Source organism: Oncorhynchus clarkii, chromosome 9 (assembly GCF_045791955.1).
Source record: "Oncorhynchus clarkii lewisi isolate Uvic-CL-2024 chromosome 9, UVic_Ocla_1.0, whole genome shotgun sequence".
NCBI classification, from domain to species: domain Eukaryota; kingdom Metazoa; phylum Chordata; class Actinopteri; order Salmoniformes; family Salmonidae; genus Oncorhynchus; species Oncorhynchus clarkii.
This window is the reverse complement of record NC_092155.1, coordinates 50,536,705-50,553,015: the sequence shown is the minus strand read 5'-3', so window position 1 is coordinate 50,553,015 and position 16,311 is coordinate 50,536,705. Positions and strand designations below refer to the sequence as shown.

The 16,311-nt window shown below is 45.0% G+C and overlaps 1 protein-coding gene across 1 annotated transcript in view; it reads right to left on the bottom strand.

The window, feature by feature from the left end:
- The window catches only part of LOC139416489 (laminin, beta 2-like), a 53,464-nt gene that overhangs the window by 2,179 nt on the left and 34,974 nt on the right, over window positions 1–16,311 (bottom strand). The window contains exons 17-33 of the mRNA XM_071165129.1: window positions 14,618–14,739; window positions 12,453–12,573; window positions 11,987–12,179; window positions 11,149–11,292; window positions 10,044–10,275; window positions 9,505–9,668; window positions 9,159–9,383; window positions 8,724–8,938; window positions 8,535–8,631; window positions 7,462–7,834; window positions 7,064–7,248; window positions 3,805–4,052; window positions 2,005–2,220; window positions 1,669–1,813; window positions 1,361–1,568; window positions 1,019–1,160; window positions 713–889 (exon numbers count right to left, since the gene is read on the bottom strand). Of these exons, the coding sequence (XP_071021230.1) occupies window positions 713–889; window positions 1,019–1,160; window positions 1,361–1,568; window positions 1,669–1,813; window positions 2,005–2,220; window positions 3,805–4,052; window positions 7,064–7,248; window positions 7,462–7,834; window positions 8,535–8,631; window positions 8,724–8,938; window positions 9,159–9,383; window positions 9,505–9,668; window positions 10,044–10,275; window positions 11,149–11,292; window positions 11,987–12,179; window positions 12,453–12,573; window positions 14,618–14,739 (3,207 nt within the window). The remainder of the gene's footprint in view (window positions 1–712; window positions 890–1,018; window positions 1,161–1,360; window positions 1,569–1,668; window positions 1,814–2,004; window positions 2,221–3,804; window positions 4,053–7,063; window positions 7,249–7,461; window positions 7,835–8,534; window positions 8,632–8,723; window positions 8,939–9,158; window positions 9,384–9,504; window positions 9,669–10,043; window positions 10,276–11,148; window positions 11,293–11,986; window positions 12,180–12,452; window positions 12,574–14,617; window positions 14,740–16,311) is intronic.

The following is a 16,311-nucleotide window of genomic DNA, read 5'->3' as shown; positions in this document are numbered from 1 at the left end:
AGCTAGCCCTTAAAGAAGTATGGTCCGGGTACAAACTCATACAAACGAACAACAACTAACAGACACACAAACAATGACAGACCTGCATGCTCAACACCTCATCCCTAGTGTCTGCATTATTATTTGTCACTTGGCTTGAAATGGTATCAATGTGTTTTTCTCTGTCGCCCATGCTATTTCGTATATATTCTTTCCAGATGAGTGATCCGAAGATAATCGTCCAGCCCATTGGGTATCTCACTACACCCCCATATAACATGTCTTGAAATATGCAGACAGACGGATTACAAGTTTACATTGTAATACTTCTGACAGAAAACGGTCTAGCTCCGCCCACAACTTCCGGACTTCATAGCATTAAACAAAAGCATGGATTATTGAGTCTTAATTAGTTTTACACTTAGGGATATCTTTGTATGTATTTCTTTGATTATTTTGGTACCTGTAACCTCCCCCCCTTTAAAAATAAAGACTAAATCAAATAAAAGGTTGGTCACAAAAAAGCATGGAGGACCACAACCAGGACACACTCATCCAAACACACACTTATGCCAGCACGCAGGCAAGTACACAGTCACGGATGCACACACGCACACACACACACACACACACACACACACACACACACACACACACACACACACACACACACACACACACACACACACACACACACACACACACACACACACACACACACACACACACACACCTGCTCCAGTCCCGATGCTGCATCAGTGGCATTTTCGGCCTGGTTCTTGGCATCTTTGGCCATCTCCCTGTTCTGATCGGTCTTAGTTTTTAGTGCCTCTACCCCCATCGACAGGTTGGCCAGTCGCATCATAGCATCCATCTGCTTGACCTCCAGATCCAGAAGATTCTCCTCCACCTGCACGGGGACACAACAAGATAGATAACAGATTGAAAAACACACACACACACACACACACACACACACACACACACACACACACACACACACACACACACACACACTGTGGTGTGGACAGTAGTGTACCATTGCGGTGGTGTTCCTGGTGCTGTTCAGGTTGTTCAGGGCATGGTCCAGGGCTTTGGTTGCTTTCTGAATAGCCTTTTCAGACGCATCCAACGCCTGCTTAGTCGTGTTGGCTGTGTCCTTCACTCCTTCTGCTCGTGTCCTTCAAACACACACAGGACATGTGTGAGACCGAGAGCTCTGCTGTTCTACGAAAACACTCTCTGTGCATGTCCAGTGTTCCATGTTCTATCACATAGGCTAATAACAGAGTAACTACTGCTGAACAGACAAAGATCATCATCACTGATGTCGGAGTCTATACGTCTAAGTCTAATAAACCTCGCTTTGCCTCTGTCTTACTTGGCATCCTTAGCTCGTTTGAGCAGCTCCTTGGCCTGGTGGAGTTGCTGGGAGGTGTGGTTGAAGACCCCTTCTACATCTGTCAGGTTGTTAATGTTGTCTTTAATCTGTTGGACCATGCTGTCCAGAGTGGTTCTGTTGACAGGAAGAGATATGGCCAGCACCTGCTGAGCCACCTTCTCTATGCTCTCTGGGTCCGCACCCTCCTCTGTACACAACACACAGTGGAGAAGGACCATGATCAATTTCATATCATAAGACGTGTCCACAGAGAGAAGTTATCTGAAAGGTTACTGGCATTAACAAACCAGTCAGGAAATCTTTGATCTTCTGAATGAATTCCTTGAGTTTTTTATTGGAGTTTTCAAATAAGTCCTTCTTCTTCTGGGCTTTGTCCAGGGTGTCCATGGCTTGATTCTTCACATCCTGGGTCAGCATAGCAATGTCCTGGAGCTGGAAACATAGAACTGGGGATTACGGTATATGCAACACATATACAAAACATGCTAGGCTTACAAGAGCGCTGACAAACACATAATACATCCCCTTTTAGAGAAGTTAAACGGCAGATTTTGCTCAGCGATTCAGCTTACAGTACATGCATGCAGAGGTATAGTACAAGTGAGATATTTAGGCAGACAGACCTTCTTAGCCATACCCTGGAGATCCTCACTGGCAGCAGTCAGGTTGTCTGTGACATCATTGGCATGTTTCAGTCCCTTTAGGGAGGCGCTAACAGTCCCGTCACACCCGTCCCCTCCACACACCCGCCGGCCGTCATTGTCACGACAACCAGCACCCCCACATGGGCTGTCGTGACATGTGCCATTGGAGCTGGCATTGGAATGGCCACCACATACCTGGAAAAAAAACAACAACACAGGTGGGGTCAGAGTCAGACACAGAGAGCTACAGGGTACATACCTTTTAGTGTTGAAAGAGTTCCACGTAGAACTTTGTATAAATGAAAGAGTTCCACGTAGAACTTTGTGTTAGTGAAAGAGTTCCATGTAGAACTTTGTGTTAGTGAAAGAGTTCCACGTAGAACTTTGTGTTAGTGAAAGAGTTCCACATAGAACTTTGTCTTAGTGAAAGAATTCCACGTAGAACTTTGTATAAGTGAAAGAGTTCCACGTAGAACTTTATATTAGTGAAAGAGTTCCACGTGGAACTTTGTGTTAGTGAAAGAGTTCCACGTAGAACTTTGTGTTAGTGAAAGAGTTCTACATAAAAGTTTGTATAAGTGAAAGAGTTCCAAGTAGAACTTTGTGTTAGTGAAAGAGTTCCACGTAGAACTTTGTATTAGTGAAAGAGTTCCACGTAGAACTTTGTATTAGTGAAAGAGTTCCACATAGAACTTTGTATTAGTGAAAGAGTTCCACGTAGAACTTTGTATTAGTGAAAGAGTGCCACGTAGAACTTTGTGTTAGTGAAAGAGTTCCACGTAGAACTTTGTATTAGTGAAAGAGTTCCACGTAGAACTTTATATTAGTGAAAGAGTTCCACGTGGAACTTTGTGTTAGTGAAAGAGTTCCACGTAGAACTTTGTGTTAGTGAAAGAGTTCCACATAAAAGTTTGTATAAGTGAAAGAGTTCCAAGTAGAACTTTGTGTTAGTGAAAGAGTTCCACATAGAACTTTGTATTAGTGAAAGAGTTCCACGTAGAACTTTATATTAGTGAAAGAGTTCCACGTAGAACTTTGTATTAGTGAAAGAGTTCCACGTAGAACTTTGTATTAGTGAAAGAGTTCCACATAGAACTTTGTATTAGTGAAAGAGTTCCACGTAGAACTTTGTATTAGTGAAAGAGTGCCACGTAGAACTTTGTGTTAGTGAAAGAGTTCCACGTAGAACTTTGTATTAGTGAAAGAGTTCCACATAGAACTTTGTATTAGTGAAAGAGTTCCACGTGGAACTTTGTGTTAGTGAAAGAGTTCCACGTAGAACTTTGTGTTAGTGAAAGAGTTCCACATAAAAGTTTGTATAAGTGAAAGAGTTCCAAGTAGAACTTTGTGTGAGTGAAAGAGTTCCACAATAGAACTTTGTATTAGTGAAAGAGTTCCACGTAGAACTTTATATTAGTGAAAGAGTTCCACGTAGAACTTTGTATTAGTGAAAGAGTTCCACGTAGAACTTTGTATTAGTGAAAGAGTTCCACATAGAACTTTGTATTAGTGAAAGAGTTCCACGTAGAACTTTGTATTAGTGAAAGAGTGCCACGTAGAACTTTGTGTTAGTGAAAGAGTTCCACGTAGAACTTTGTATTAGTGAAAGAGTTCCACATAGAACTTTGTATTAGTGAAAGAGTTCCACGTAGAACTTTGTATTAGTGAAAGTGTTCCACTTTCAACCCCTCAAAAAATATTTTCAGAGGGTTCCCCTTCCGGGGTCAATTTTTTAACCCTTTATGGCTATAGGTAGCACCTTATTTTCTAAGAGTGTACCTTGTGGCTCAGGTGGTGGACTTTCTTGTCTACGTCCTGGGCTTTGTTCTGCAGCTCTGACAATGATTTCTTCTGGGCCGCCACCGTGCGCAGGAACTTATCCTGCCTCTTGTTCAGGAGGTCCTCGGTGTGTGCGCGTGTTGCTTTAGACTCCTCCACAGGGCTGAAAGGACCAGACACTGAGGCGTTGCACTTCTGTTGAGCCTTCTGGGACTCACTGTAGTACTTCTTCACATTGTCAAACTGATCTGGGACGGGACAAGAACAAGGAGAAAGACATGAATGAAAGAGACTAACTGAAGAGTAAATAAATGTGTATATGTGCCAGTGTGGGTACCTTTGTATGTGCACTACATCTTAATGTGTGTGTTTAATTATACTAGAAGTCCCCATAAGAATAGTAAACATACAAAAAGTGGACCAATAGGGGGCATTTTGTTAGTCCCTACAATAGGGCTGGGCGATATGGCCAAAATCTCTTATCCAATATAGGTAATTTCCTATCCCGATAATGATACATATCACAATATAGCACATTTTCTGTAAATTCAATGAATAAATAGTTTATTTAAAATGACCACATATTTCCTATTACATTTTGAATTATACTGAAGAAATAAAATGTAACTTACTCATATTTGATTATTTCTCCTTTTATTTAGAACCTTTGTGCACATTTTCAATTAAGCAGGTAACAAAATATAAAATATTAATACAATATATAAATAATAAATAAAATAAATAAAATACAATCTAAAAAAGTAAATGGTAAACACTTCAACTATAGTTACAAACAAAATAAATATAGGCCTAAAAAAAATATATATACAGTTGAAGTCGGAAGTTTACATACACTTAGGTTGGGAGTTTTTCAACCACTCCACAAATTTCTTGTTAACAAACTATAGTTTTGGCAAGTCGGTAAGGACATCTACTTTGTGCATGACACAAGTAATTTTTAACAATAATTGTTTACAGACAGATTATTTCACTTATAATTCACTGTATCACAATTCCAGTGGGTCAGAAGTTTACATACACTAAGTTGACCATGCCTTTAAACAGAAAATGATGTAATGGCTTTAGAAGCTTCTGATAGACAAATTGACATAATTTGAGTCAATTGGAGATGTACCTGTGGATGTATTTCAAGGCCTACCTTCAAACTCAGTGCCCCTTTGCTTGACATCATGGGAAAATCAAAAGAAATCAGCCAAATTGTAGACGTCCACAAGTCTGGTTCATCCTTGGGAGCAATTTCCAAGTACCCGAAGGTACCACGTTCACAATAGTACGCAAGTATAAACATCATGACACCACGCAGCCGTCATACCGCTCAGGAAGGAGACGCGTTCGGTCTCCTAGAGATTAACATACTTTGGTGGGAAAAAGTGCAAATCAATCCCAGAACAACAGCAAAGGACCTTGTGAAGATTCTGGAGGAAACAGGTACAAAAATATCTATATCCACAGTAAAAACGAGTCCTATATCGACATAACCTGAAAGGCCGCTCAGCAAGGAGACACTGCTACAAAACCGCCATAAAAAGACAGACTACAGTTTGCAACTGCACATGGGTACAAAGATCGTACTTTTTGGAGAAATGTCCTCTGGTCTGATGAAACAAAAATAGAACTGTTTGGCCATAATGGCCATCATTATGTTTGGAGAAAAAAGGGAGAGGCTTGCAAGTCGAAGAACATCATCCCAACCGTGAAGCACGGGGGTGGCAGCATCATGTTGTGGGGGTGCTTTGCTGCAGGAGGGACTGATGCACTTCACAAAATAGATGGCATCATGAGAACGGAAAATTACGTGGATATATTGAAGCAACATCTCAAGACATCAGTTAAAGCTTGGTCGCAAATAGGTCTTCCAAATGGACAATGACCCCAAACATACTTCCAAAGTTGTGGCAAAATGGCTTAAGGACAACAAAGTCAAGGTATTGGAGTGGCCATCACAAAGCCCTGACGTCAATCCTATAGAAAATGTGTGGGCAGAACTGAAAAAGCGTGTGCGAGCAAGGAGGCCTACAAACCTGACTCAGATACACCAGCTCTGTCAGGAGGAATGGGCCAAAATTCACCCAACTTATTGTGGGAAGCTTGTGGAAGGCTACCTGAAACGTTTGACCCAAGTTAAACAATTTAAAGGCAATGCTACCAAATACTAATTGAGTGTATGTAAACTTCTGACCCACTGGGAATGTGATGAAAGAAATAAAAGCTGAAATAAATCATTCTCTCTACTATTATTCCCACATTTCACATTCTTAAAATGAAGTGGTGACCTAAGACAGGGTATTTTTACTAGGATTAAATATCAGGAATTGTGAAAAACTGAGTAAAATGTATTTGGCTAAGGTGTATGTAAACTTCCAACTTCAACTGTATATATTTTGGGGGCTTTCCTGTTTTGCATGTTATTTTGGCATTAATATGTTTCACATATCAATTTGCATTTGGTACCTTGGGTCAAGTGTTAGCACCAACTCATGAAACCCCCATTTCTCGGCCGTGTAGATTGGGGCGATGTAAGTTGTAACAGCAGCTGTTATCTCCTTCCATCTTCGTGATTCTTTACCATATAGTGTGCCGCGGGCAAAAGCCTTTTGCAACGTCTGAGTCGGGGGTTTGTTTTGAGCACTCAACTGTACTTTTTTGGGTCTCATCTGTACTGTTTCACATGATTCTTGCGTAGGTGGTGAAAGAGGTTAGTGGTGTTTGAGCCTGTTGTCGCGACCGGCCTGGAGCATATTTAGCTGTGGACAGTTTTCTGGTCCGTGTCAGACTTTTCATACCCAAACCACGTCAATTCGACCGTTTTAGGGTTAGGAGCTAGGGTTAGTTTTAGGGTTAGGAGCTAGGGTTAGTTTTAGGTTTAGGAGCTAGGGTTAGTTTTAGGGTTAGGAGCTAGGGTTAGTTTTAGGTTTAGGAGCTAGGGTTAGTTTTAGGTTTAGGAGCTAGGGTTAGTTTTAGGGTTAGGAGCTAGGGTTAGTTTTAGGGTTAGGAGCTAGGGTTAGTTTTAGGTTTAGGAGCTAGGGTTAGTTTTAGGGTTAGGAGCTAGGGTTAGTTTTAGGGTTAGGAGCTAGGGTTAGTTTTAGGTTTAGGAGCTAGGGTTAGTTTTAGGGTTAGGAGCTAGGGTTAGTTTTAGGGTTAGGAGCTAGGGTTAGTTTTAGGGTTAGGAGCTAGGGTTAGTTTTAGGGTTAGGGTTAGGTGACTGGGGAAGAAGAGCGGGTCAAGAGGAAGGCATTACCTTGGAAACCAGAGCTGAGGTTGTTCTCCTGTTTTTGGCGGTGGTGCATCAGAGTGGTGTTGAGGTCCCTGAGTTCTCTCTCCATCTGGGTCAGGTTCTGCCTTAGTACCTCGTCCTGCACCGCTGTCCCATTCAGCTCCCGGGCCACACCCATCAAACGTCCGTCAGTCAGAGCTATCTCTGCTCTGGAATGCCACATAGTCGTGTTGAACATCTGACTTCTCATATGACTCAGTCCATAGTCAGTGGGCATTGTCATTTTCACACAGAATCCTGTTTTATGTATGTACTTTATGTCAGTATGTCATCAGTGGATTGAACTGCTCTATACTGCAAGAGGTCAAAGAGCACTTCCAGTCTAGTGCCACCTACAGTACAGTACAGTATGACGCTGTTACCTGAGGTCATCAATGGACTGGCCAATCAGCTGGTGTAGTCTGTCCCAGTCTCCGTCTCGGATCAGGTCCTGTACCTGGGCCAGTTTGTTCTCCAGCTCGAGGATGCGTTTGTCGCCCACGCCGGGCGTCTCTCCGCTCTCCAGGATCCTCTGGATGTCGTAAAGGATGTGGTCCAGGTCCCGGCGGATCATACACACTGCGTCGTCCCACAGCTCAAAGCAGGGGTGGCACCGGACACACTTAGGGAATACCCCGGTGAACCCGCGGGCACACTCGTCACACCGCCGCCCCACCGCCCCTTCCCTACACTCACACACCCCTGTCACACGGTCACACTGGGCCATCTCCGAGCCCAGAGGGTGACAGTTACACTCTGAGGGAAGAGGGAGAGGGAGTAGAGATGGAGAGGGAGTAGATAGATGGAGAGAGATAGAGTAAGAAGATGGAGAGGGGGAGAGAGATGGAGAGGGAGTAGAGAGATGGAGAGGGAGTAGAGAGATGGAGAGAGATGGAGAGGGGGAGAGAAATGGAGAGGGAGAGAGATGGAGAGAGAGATGGAGAGGGAGAGAGATGGAGAGGGGGAGAGAGATGGAGAGGGAGAGAGAGATGGAGAGAGATGGAGAGGGGGAGAGAGATAGAGAGGGAGAGAGAGATGGAGAGGGGAGAGAGATGGAGAGGGGGAGAGAGATGGAGAGGGGGAGAGAGATGGAGAGGGGGAGAGATATGGAGAGGGAGTGAGATGGAGAGGTGAGAGAGATGGAGAGGGAGAGAGAGATGGAGAGAGATGGAGAGGGGGAGAGAGATAGAGAGGGAGAGAGAGATGGAGAGGGGAGAGAGATGGAGAGGGGGAGAGAGATGGAGAGGGGGAGAGACATGGAGAGGGGGAGAGACATGGAGAGGGAGTGAGATGGAGAGGGGAGAGAGATGGAGAGGGAGAGAGAGATGGAGAGAGATGGAGAGGGGAGAGAGATACACATGAATATATACATAGTGAATATGAAGATGGCAGTAATGCAGAATATAGAATTAAAGACAGACTCTGAAAAGCTTATTGAACTGTGTCATGTGATCACCTTCACACTGCACACGTGGGTCTCCCCAATGGAACTGCTCACACTCAGTGCACTGCCTTCCCCCAAAGCCTTGCTGACAGTGACACTGTCCACTAAACTACAGGCAGACAGAGAGAGGGATACCACTGATAAAGTAAAGTACATGAAACAAAAGTATGTAAAACTGCCTTTCCCAACTATAGGGCCTACCATGTTGCAATGTGATCCCATAGCGTGCAGAGGGTGGCAGCCACAGCGCTCACACCCTCTGTCTGTACCATAGTTCCAGTAGTCGGGGGCACACTGGTCACAGTTGTGGCCGACCACGTTGTCCCGACACGGGCATGCTCCTGTCTGTCTGTCACAGTGGCAATGACCGTCAGTGCAGTAGGACTGCTGTGTACCTGCTGTTACACATGTGCAACCTGCAGATGGAATAAGACACAAATGTCAGACGCAATACAACACTCACAGAGCAGAGAAGGTCGTACTCTATACTGTAGCGCATGTGCCCTGCAGACACGTATCATCACCAATGACAATGGTTTGTTTCCAGTGAGCATGACCAGTCCCTTACACAGATAAGAAAACACAGAGACAGAACTCAAAGGAGGTTCAACCATCTATTGTCATGGAGTAACTCACGCCTGCAGTCCTGGGCCAGGGCGTTGCCATAGTAACCAGGTTTACAGTCGGAGCAGGAGGCGCCGTCCGTGTTGTACAGGCACCTCAGGCATTGTCCTGTCCTGGGGTCACATGACTCTGGGTCCTGGGTGTCGATGTTGCCACTGCACTGGCACGGGAGGCACTGCCCGCCTGGGTGCTCAATGTTGCCATAGTAACCAGGGGCACAGCGTTCACAGCGAGGGCCTAGGGTAGGGGAGGGGTTAGGTTAGAATTTAGGGGTTAGGTTTAGGTAAATAAGTGAAATGCCGATAAACCAAGCTGGGATGCATTTTTTCATGAGCTAAACTGTATCATTGGGACTCACCTGTATAGCCCTGTTTACAGTTGCAGAGGATCTGATTGGATGAGATGTCCGTGTGACAGGAGTCTCCATTGGAGTGTCCACTTCCTGGGATCCCAGGACAGGGACATGGTCGACAGTGATCTCCAGACCCCAGCACTGGGTTCCCAAAGAAACCATTCACACACCTGAGCAGGGAGGGACAGAACATGTGCATTTGAGTATTGAGCATTACCCATCATCACAATATTATCTATTGGACTATTACTGATCAAACAACTATCTGATCCAACCACACTACCAATCACTACCCTGTCTATCTCACTCCCACTGCCCACCTTTCACAGTACTGTCCATCAGTGTAGTCTCTGCAGGTCTGGCCCTACCCTGTCTATCTCACTCCCACTGCCCACCTTTCACAGTACTGTCCATCAGTGTAGTCTCTGCATGTCTGGCCCTACCCTGTCTATCTCTCTCCCACTGCCCACCTTTCACAGTACTGTCCATCAGTGTAGTCTCTGCATGTCTGGCACTACCCTGTCTATCTCTCTCCCTCTGCCCACCTTTCACAGTACTGTCCATCAGTGTAGTCTCTGCAGGTCTGGCACTCCCCTGTCTGCGGGTTGCAGTCATCAGTGTGACCGTTACACTGGCATGGCCTGCAGCTGGGGAAGCCCCACTGGCCAGGCTGGCAGTCTGAACACTGGCGCCCACTGGCCCCCTGTCTGCACGGGCACTGCCCCGTCACCGGGTCACACTGGTGTCCCAGAGAGCCCTGGGAATGGCAGTCACAGGCTGTGAAGGGAGGGGGAGAAAGAGAGGGGAGAGGAGGGAGAAAAAGAGGGAGAGGGAGAAAGAGAGAAGGGGAAATAGTATTTTGGATGATGTGTGAGGTTATCCAGTGTTTGACACACACAAGATGTAGCACCTGCCATATATAGTATATAAACTGAGTGTACCAAACATGTACTTTCCATGACTGACCAGCTGAATTCAGGTGAAAGATATGATCCCTTATGTCACTTGTTAAATCCACTTCAATCAGTGTAGATGAAGAGGAGCCTCTTAAAGAAGAAGTTACAGATCTGTGAGAGCCAGAAATCTTGCTTGTTTGTAGGTGACCAAATACTTATTTTCCACCATAATTTGCAAATTAGAAGAAGCATTTCAAGGTCCTGGAGTGGCCTAGCCAGTCTCCAGATCTCAACCCCAAAGAAAATCTTTGGAGGAAGTTGAAAGTCCGTGTTGCCCAACAACAGCCCCAAAACATCACTGCTCTAGAGGAGATCTGCATGGAGGAATGGGCCAAAATACCAGCAACAGTGTGTGAAAACCGTGTGAAGACTTACAGAAAACGTTTGACCTCTGTCATTGCCAACAAAGGGTATATAACAAAGTATTGAGATAAACTTTTGTTATTGACCAAATACTTATTTTCCACCATAATTTGCAAATAAATTCATAAAAAATCCTACAATGTGATCAAACAATTTTTCTCATTTTGTCTGTCATAGTTGAAGTGTACCTATGATGAAAATTACAGGCCTCTCTCATATTTTTAAGTAGGAGAACTTGCACAATTGGTGGCTGACTAAATACTTTTTTGCCCCACTGTATATATTAAACAAAGATATGATTCATGACTGAAAGATGCCAGTGCTCACTCACCAGTACAGCCATATGGTCCAAAGCCATAGGTGCCAGGTGCACATTGGTCACACCGTTGTCCAATCACGTTGGGTTTACAGCGACACTGACCTCCGACCCTGTCACACTCAGCACTGAGAGACCCCTGGGGGTCGCACTGACATTCTGTAAGGAACATGAGAGGAGAAGAAAAGTGTTTAGTCAAACAAGCCATGGGTGATGGCATACGGAGACCATATCAAATGGTGTTACAACAGAGTTACATTCAGTGTTGCCAATTTAGCAACTTGGTCGCTATGTTTAGTAAGTTTTTAGGCCACTCCAGCGACTTTTATTGGTAAAAGAGGCTAGTGACAAATGCACTACTTTTCAGGCTTCTTTTGAGGAGTTTTGCCACCGAAAATGCCTATGGTTTTGATAGAATTTAGTGACTTTGAGTGGGAGAAGCTGCAACAGAAGTCACAGCAACGGTGCACACACAGGCAGAGAAGCACAAGGGGAGGGGGTGCGTGGCGGGAGAGGGGGGCGAAAACGCTACGTCGGGGACCGCAGCAAATTGATGCTGTGACGTCGTCGCAAAACGCAATCTAGCGACTTCTAGCGACAAATCAAGGAGCCAACAGCGATTCTTACTGAAAAATTGTTGGCAACCCTGGTTACATTGTGTTACTGATCACAGTGCAGCTTGTAGTAGTAGATTGGTAAGTAAAGTGATTCAATAGTTGGACCGGAGAAGTATTTGATACCCAGTATTCGATAAGAAGGCATTAATGGAGGCGTTGCCTAATGTTCCCTTTCCTTTGATATTTGACCCCTGACCCCCCGGTTCAGTGTGCGGCTGTGCTGAGTGTCCACTCACGCAGAGCTCCGTCATGCAGGATGGCAGAGATGCTGCAGATGAGCTTGGTGCACATCTCTGCCAGCATGGGCATGGGCATGGCCATGAAGGAGTCCAGACACATGTAGCGCACCATCTCATCACGGCGCTCCTCCGCCGCAGGGTCGTTACCCTGGAAACCAAGCAGCTCCGTGTACTTGGGGATCAGCACCAGCTGGGGAGGAATGGAGGGATGAAAGGTAGTAAAGAAGGTGAGTGAGAGGTGAAAGGAGGTGAAATGTAAAGTGAATTTGGAACCTATTGCGGTCTTACGCTTAATGTAAGTGCACTTTTGTATTCAGACCACTAGGTTGCGGTATCTGGTCAACAGTTATTATCACATCACTGCTGATTGTTCCCTCACACACATAAAACGGTCATTTTGCTTCCTGTTTTACATGAGCTCCATCTAATGCGGGGCTGTCACGCCAGAGTCTGACTGACTCACTGAATCAACAAGGATGAAAGCGGTCAGGTGTCTCTGGGACACTCCGTGGCGCTGGAATCTGATGGCCACGACATAACGGTTACTGGGCTCAAAGCAGAAAGGCCTGGGCATCTGGACATACCTGTTGGGTCACACAAAGAGATTATCTTAGCAGACACTCTGATATGACATTGTTCTCGTGTGAGTTGTGACACAGCCGTATGGCCCTTTAAAGATGAAAAGAAATACAGCCAGAAATAAAGAAGTGAAAGAAATCAAAGCTAGCCTTGTCACCAGATGACGCACAGACCTTGGCAGCAGCTAATGGAGATCCATAATACAAAAACACATTCACGCCCACAAACACTATACAAACACAAATACTCACCCACAGACACTATACAAACACACATAGTCACCCACAGACACTATACAAACACACATACTCACCCACAGACACTATACAAACAAACATACTCAAGCACAGACACTGTACAAACACACATACTCACCCACAAACACTATACAAACACACATACACACCCACAAACACACATACTCACCCACAAACACTATACAAACACACATACTCACCCACAGACACTATACAAACACACATACTCACCCACAGACACTATACAAACACACATACTCACCCACAGACACTATACAAACAAATATACAGTAGGGACAGTGACAGGATGAAACAGGGAGGTCTGGGACCCCTTGATTGAAAGAGACAGATGAACAGTCTCTGTCAGAGGGCCTTTCTCCTCCTGCTCTTCAACACTGGTAAACAGACGACAGAAGGAGACACAGACGGGGTAACAAAAAACCTATCCATTGTGTGTTTTTTAGATGTGCTGCATTCCACAGAAACTAATTGCACACAAATAATTGAGAACAGGTCTTTGAGTTCATAAAGAGGAGGAGTTTATACCCCACCACCCCTTTAATCGCTCTACTCTCAACAAAGACTGTGTGATCCAGTCTACCAGTCACTGTATGCCTAGTGCCCTCCTTGTTTGCCCTCTCTGCCCTCGCATCCTGTCTGACTTCTGACTCGCTGTCTGTGTTTTGGGTCACTTTGCTAATTGGTTCTGCCTGAGGCGCCAATCATAGAGCAGAACAGCAGGGGGAGCCACGGTCCAGTGAGCCAGTAAGATCCGGGCGAGGGAACGAACTCTTCACTGAAGTTAATTCTAAGGGAAGTTTCTCAACATGTATAGGTTGGTTGACCAGAGAATAGCCGGGGTAGAGACCATACTAGGCAGGTAAAAACAGAGAGGTAGACCGTCAGAGAGTCTTTATTAGATGGGGTGGAGAAGGAGAGGAAGAATTGGACTGGCCTGTCTCCATGGTGATGGTTGACAGAGTGTGAGAGAATGAGTGTGGACAAAGAGCATGCTGCAGGACAGACAAGTCCATATACAGAGGAATGTGGTGGCAGGACTATTTCCCAAAGCAAAGTTCAGAGGAACGGAACACAACAAGGTCTACATCTTTATTGCTGATAGCAGTGTACTGTATATTACCTGTAATCAAGTACATGTTCTCCTATTCACTGTCATTGTGAACAGCCATACACACAGGGAACATTTTCTCTGCACAAATCATTCATGCGTTATCTTCTGGCAAGCTTTTATCTTAACCATCTGCAATCTCAAGGATGCGCTCAGCTAAATACATGTAAAAGGAACTCAGTGAACCGACAGCGACTTGCTCTCACCTAGACTGGGCGTTTTCACGGTTACTCAATCTCAATACACTATCAATTTACTTTAACAGAAGAATGTGCTCGCACGCCCATGTGTTTGGCCAGAACGAAGTTACAGGAGACAGTATATTGGCTCCTCTGTATCCTAACAGTGAAATATCCAAAATACCCCTTCAGGAATGTTGTGAAATCCTTAGTTACCAGATGATCAGCTGGATAGTAACCATTGCTAGAGGTTTAGATAATATAATAGGAGTCACTGTTAGATTTATACCTGGGTAATAAGCAAAAGACCACACACACACTGACATACAGGTTGGCACACGTTAATGACACATATATGGGAAACATACACAACAATTAAAACCTCTACTAAAACTCTCTCTCTCTCTCACCCTAAAACTCTCTCTCTCGCATGCACATGAACGCACACACACGTACACACACATGCTGTTGGTATCAGTAGTACCTCCTGTTGTGCGGCAGGGTGACAGTGTAGAGCTGTTCAGTGGGAAGCAGGTTGCCACAGCGGGAGCTGGTGGGCAGCAGCAGGGAGGTAACACTCACTATGGCCTCCCAGTCCTCAGTAGACTACACACACACATAACAGACAGTGTTTTAAAGGTAGGAAGCATCATTTGTTTTACACTGTTCCATTGTTACACTGTTGCAATGTTCCTGCACTGACACCCTTGTCTTTTCTTACCAGCACCGGCTTTGATGGTGTCTGCTTTATTGAGGAATGGTTTGACTTACTATGACTGTGATACGTGGTTATCCCACCTAGCTATTTTAAGATGAATGCACTAAGTTGCTCTGGAGAAGAGCCTCTGCTAAATGACTCAAATGTAAATGTCAAATGTAATCACAATGATCAATACCGACTACCCCCTGTGGGGTAATAAAATGAGGGAGACGACATTCAGACATTTTATTTCAGATAGTGTAATCTTGTCATACTGTAATATTGTACGTTGGGCTTGAATTAAGGTGCCATTCTGAAAGTATACAGACCCCTTCACTTTTTCCACATTTTGTTTCGTTACAGCCTTATTCTAAAACGGATTAAAAATATATATATATAAATACATCTATCTATACACAATAACCCATAATGACAAAGCAAAAACAGGTTTATCACATTTATATAAGTATTGACCCTTTACTAAGTACTTTGTTGAAACACCTTTGGCAGCTATTACAGCCTCGAGAGTTCTTGGGTATGACGCTACAAGCTTGGCACACCTGTATTTGGAAAATTTCGCCCATTCTTCTCTGCAGATCCTCTCAAGCTCTGTCAGGTTGGATGTTTCTGTGTTTCTGTCAAGCTCTGTCAGGTTGGATGTCAGCCGCTGCACGGCTGGTTTTAGGTTTCTCCAGAGATGTTCGATCGGGTTGCTTAGGGTCGTTGTCCTGTTGGAATGTGAACCTTCGCCCCATTCTGAAGTCCTGAGCGCCCTGGAGCAGGTTTTCATCAAGGATCTCTCTGTACTTGGCTCTGTTCATCTTTCCCTCGATCCAGTCCCTGCCACTGAAAACATCCCCACAGCATGATGCTGCCACCACCATGCTTCACCGTAAGGATGGTGCTGGGTTTCCTCCAGACATAATGCTGCCACCACCATGCTTCACCGTAAGGATGTTGTCGGGTTTCCTCCAGACATGATGCTGCCACCACCATGCTTCACCGTAAGGATGTTGTCGGGTTTCCTCCAGACGTCATGCTTGGCATACAGGCCAAAGAGTTCAATCATGGTTTCATCAGACCAGAGAATCTTGTTTCTCATGGTCTGAGAGTCCTTTAGGTGCCTTTTGGCAAACTCCAAGCGGGCTGTCATGTGCCTTTTACTGAGAGGTGGCTTCAGTCTGGCCACCATAAAGGCCTGATTGGTGGAGTGCTGCAGCGATGGTTGTCCTTCTGTAAGGTTCTCCCATCTCCACAGAGGAACTCTAGAGCTCTGTCAGACTGACCATTGAGTTCTTGGTCACATCCCTGGCCAAGTCCCTTCTCCCCTGATTGCTCAGTTTGGCCGGGTAACCAGCTCTAGGAAGAGTCTTGGTGGTTCCAAACTTCTTCCATTATTCTTCCAAGAATAATGGAGGCCACTGTCTTCTTGGGGACCTTCAATGCTGCAGAAATATTTTTGTACCCTTCCCCAGATC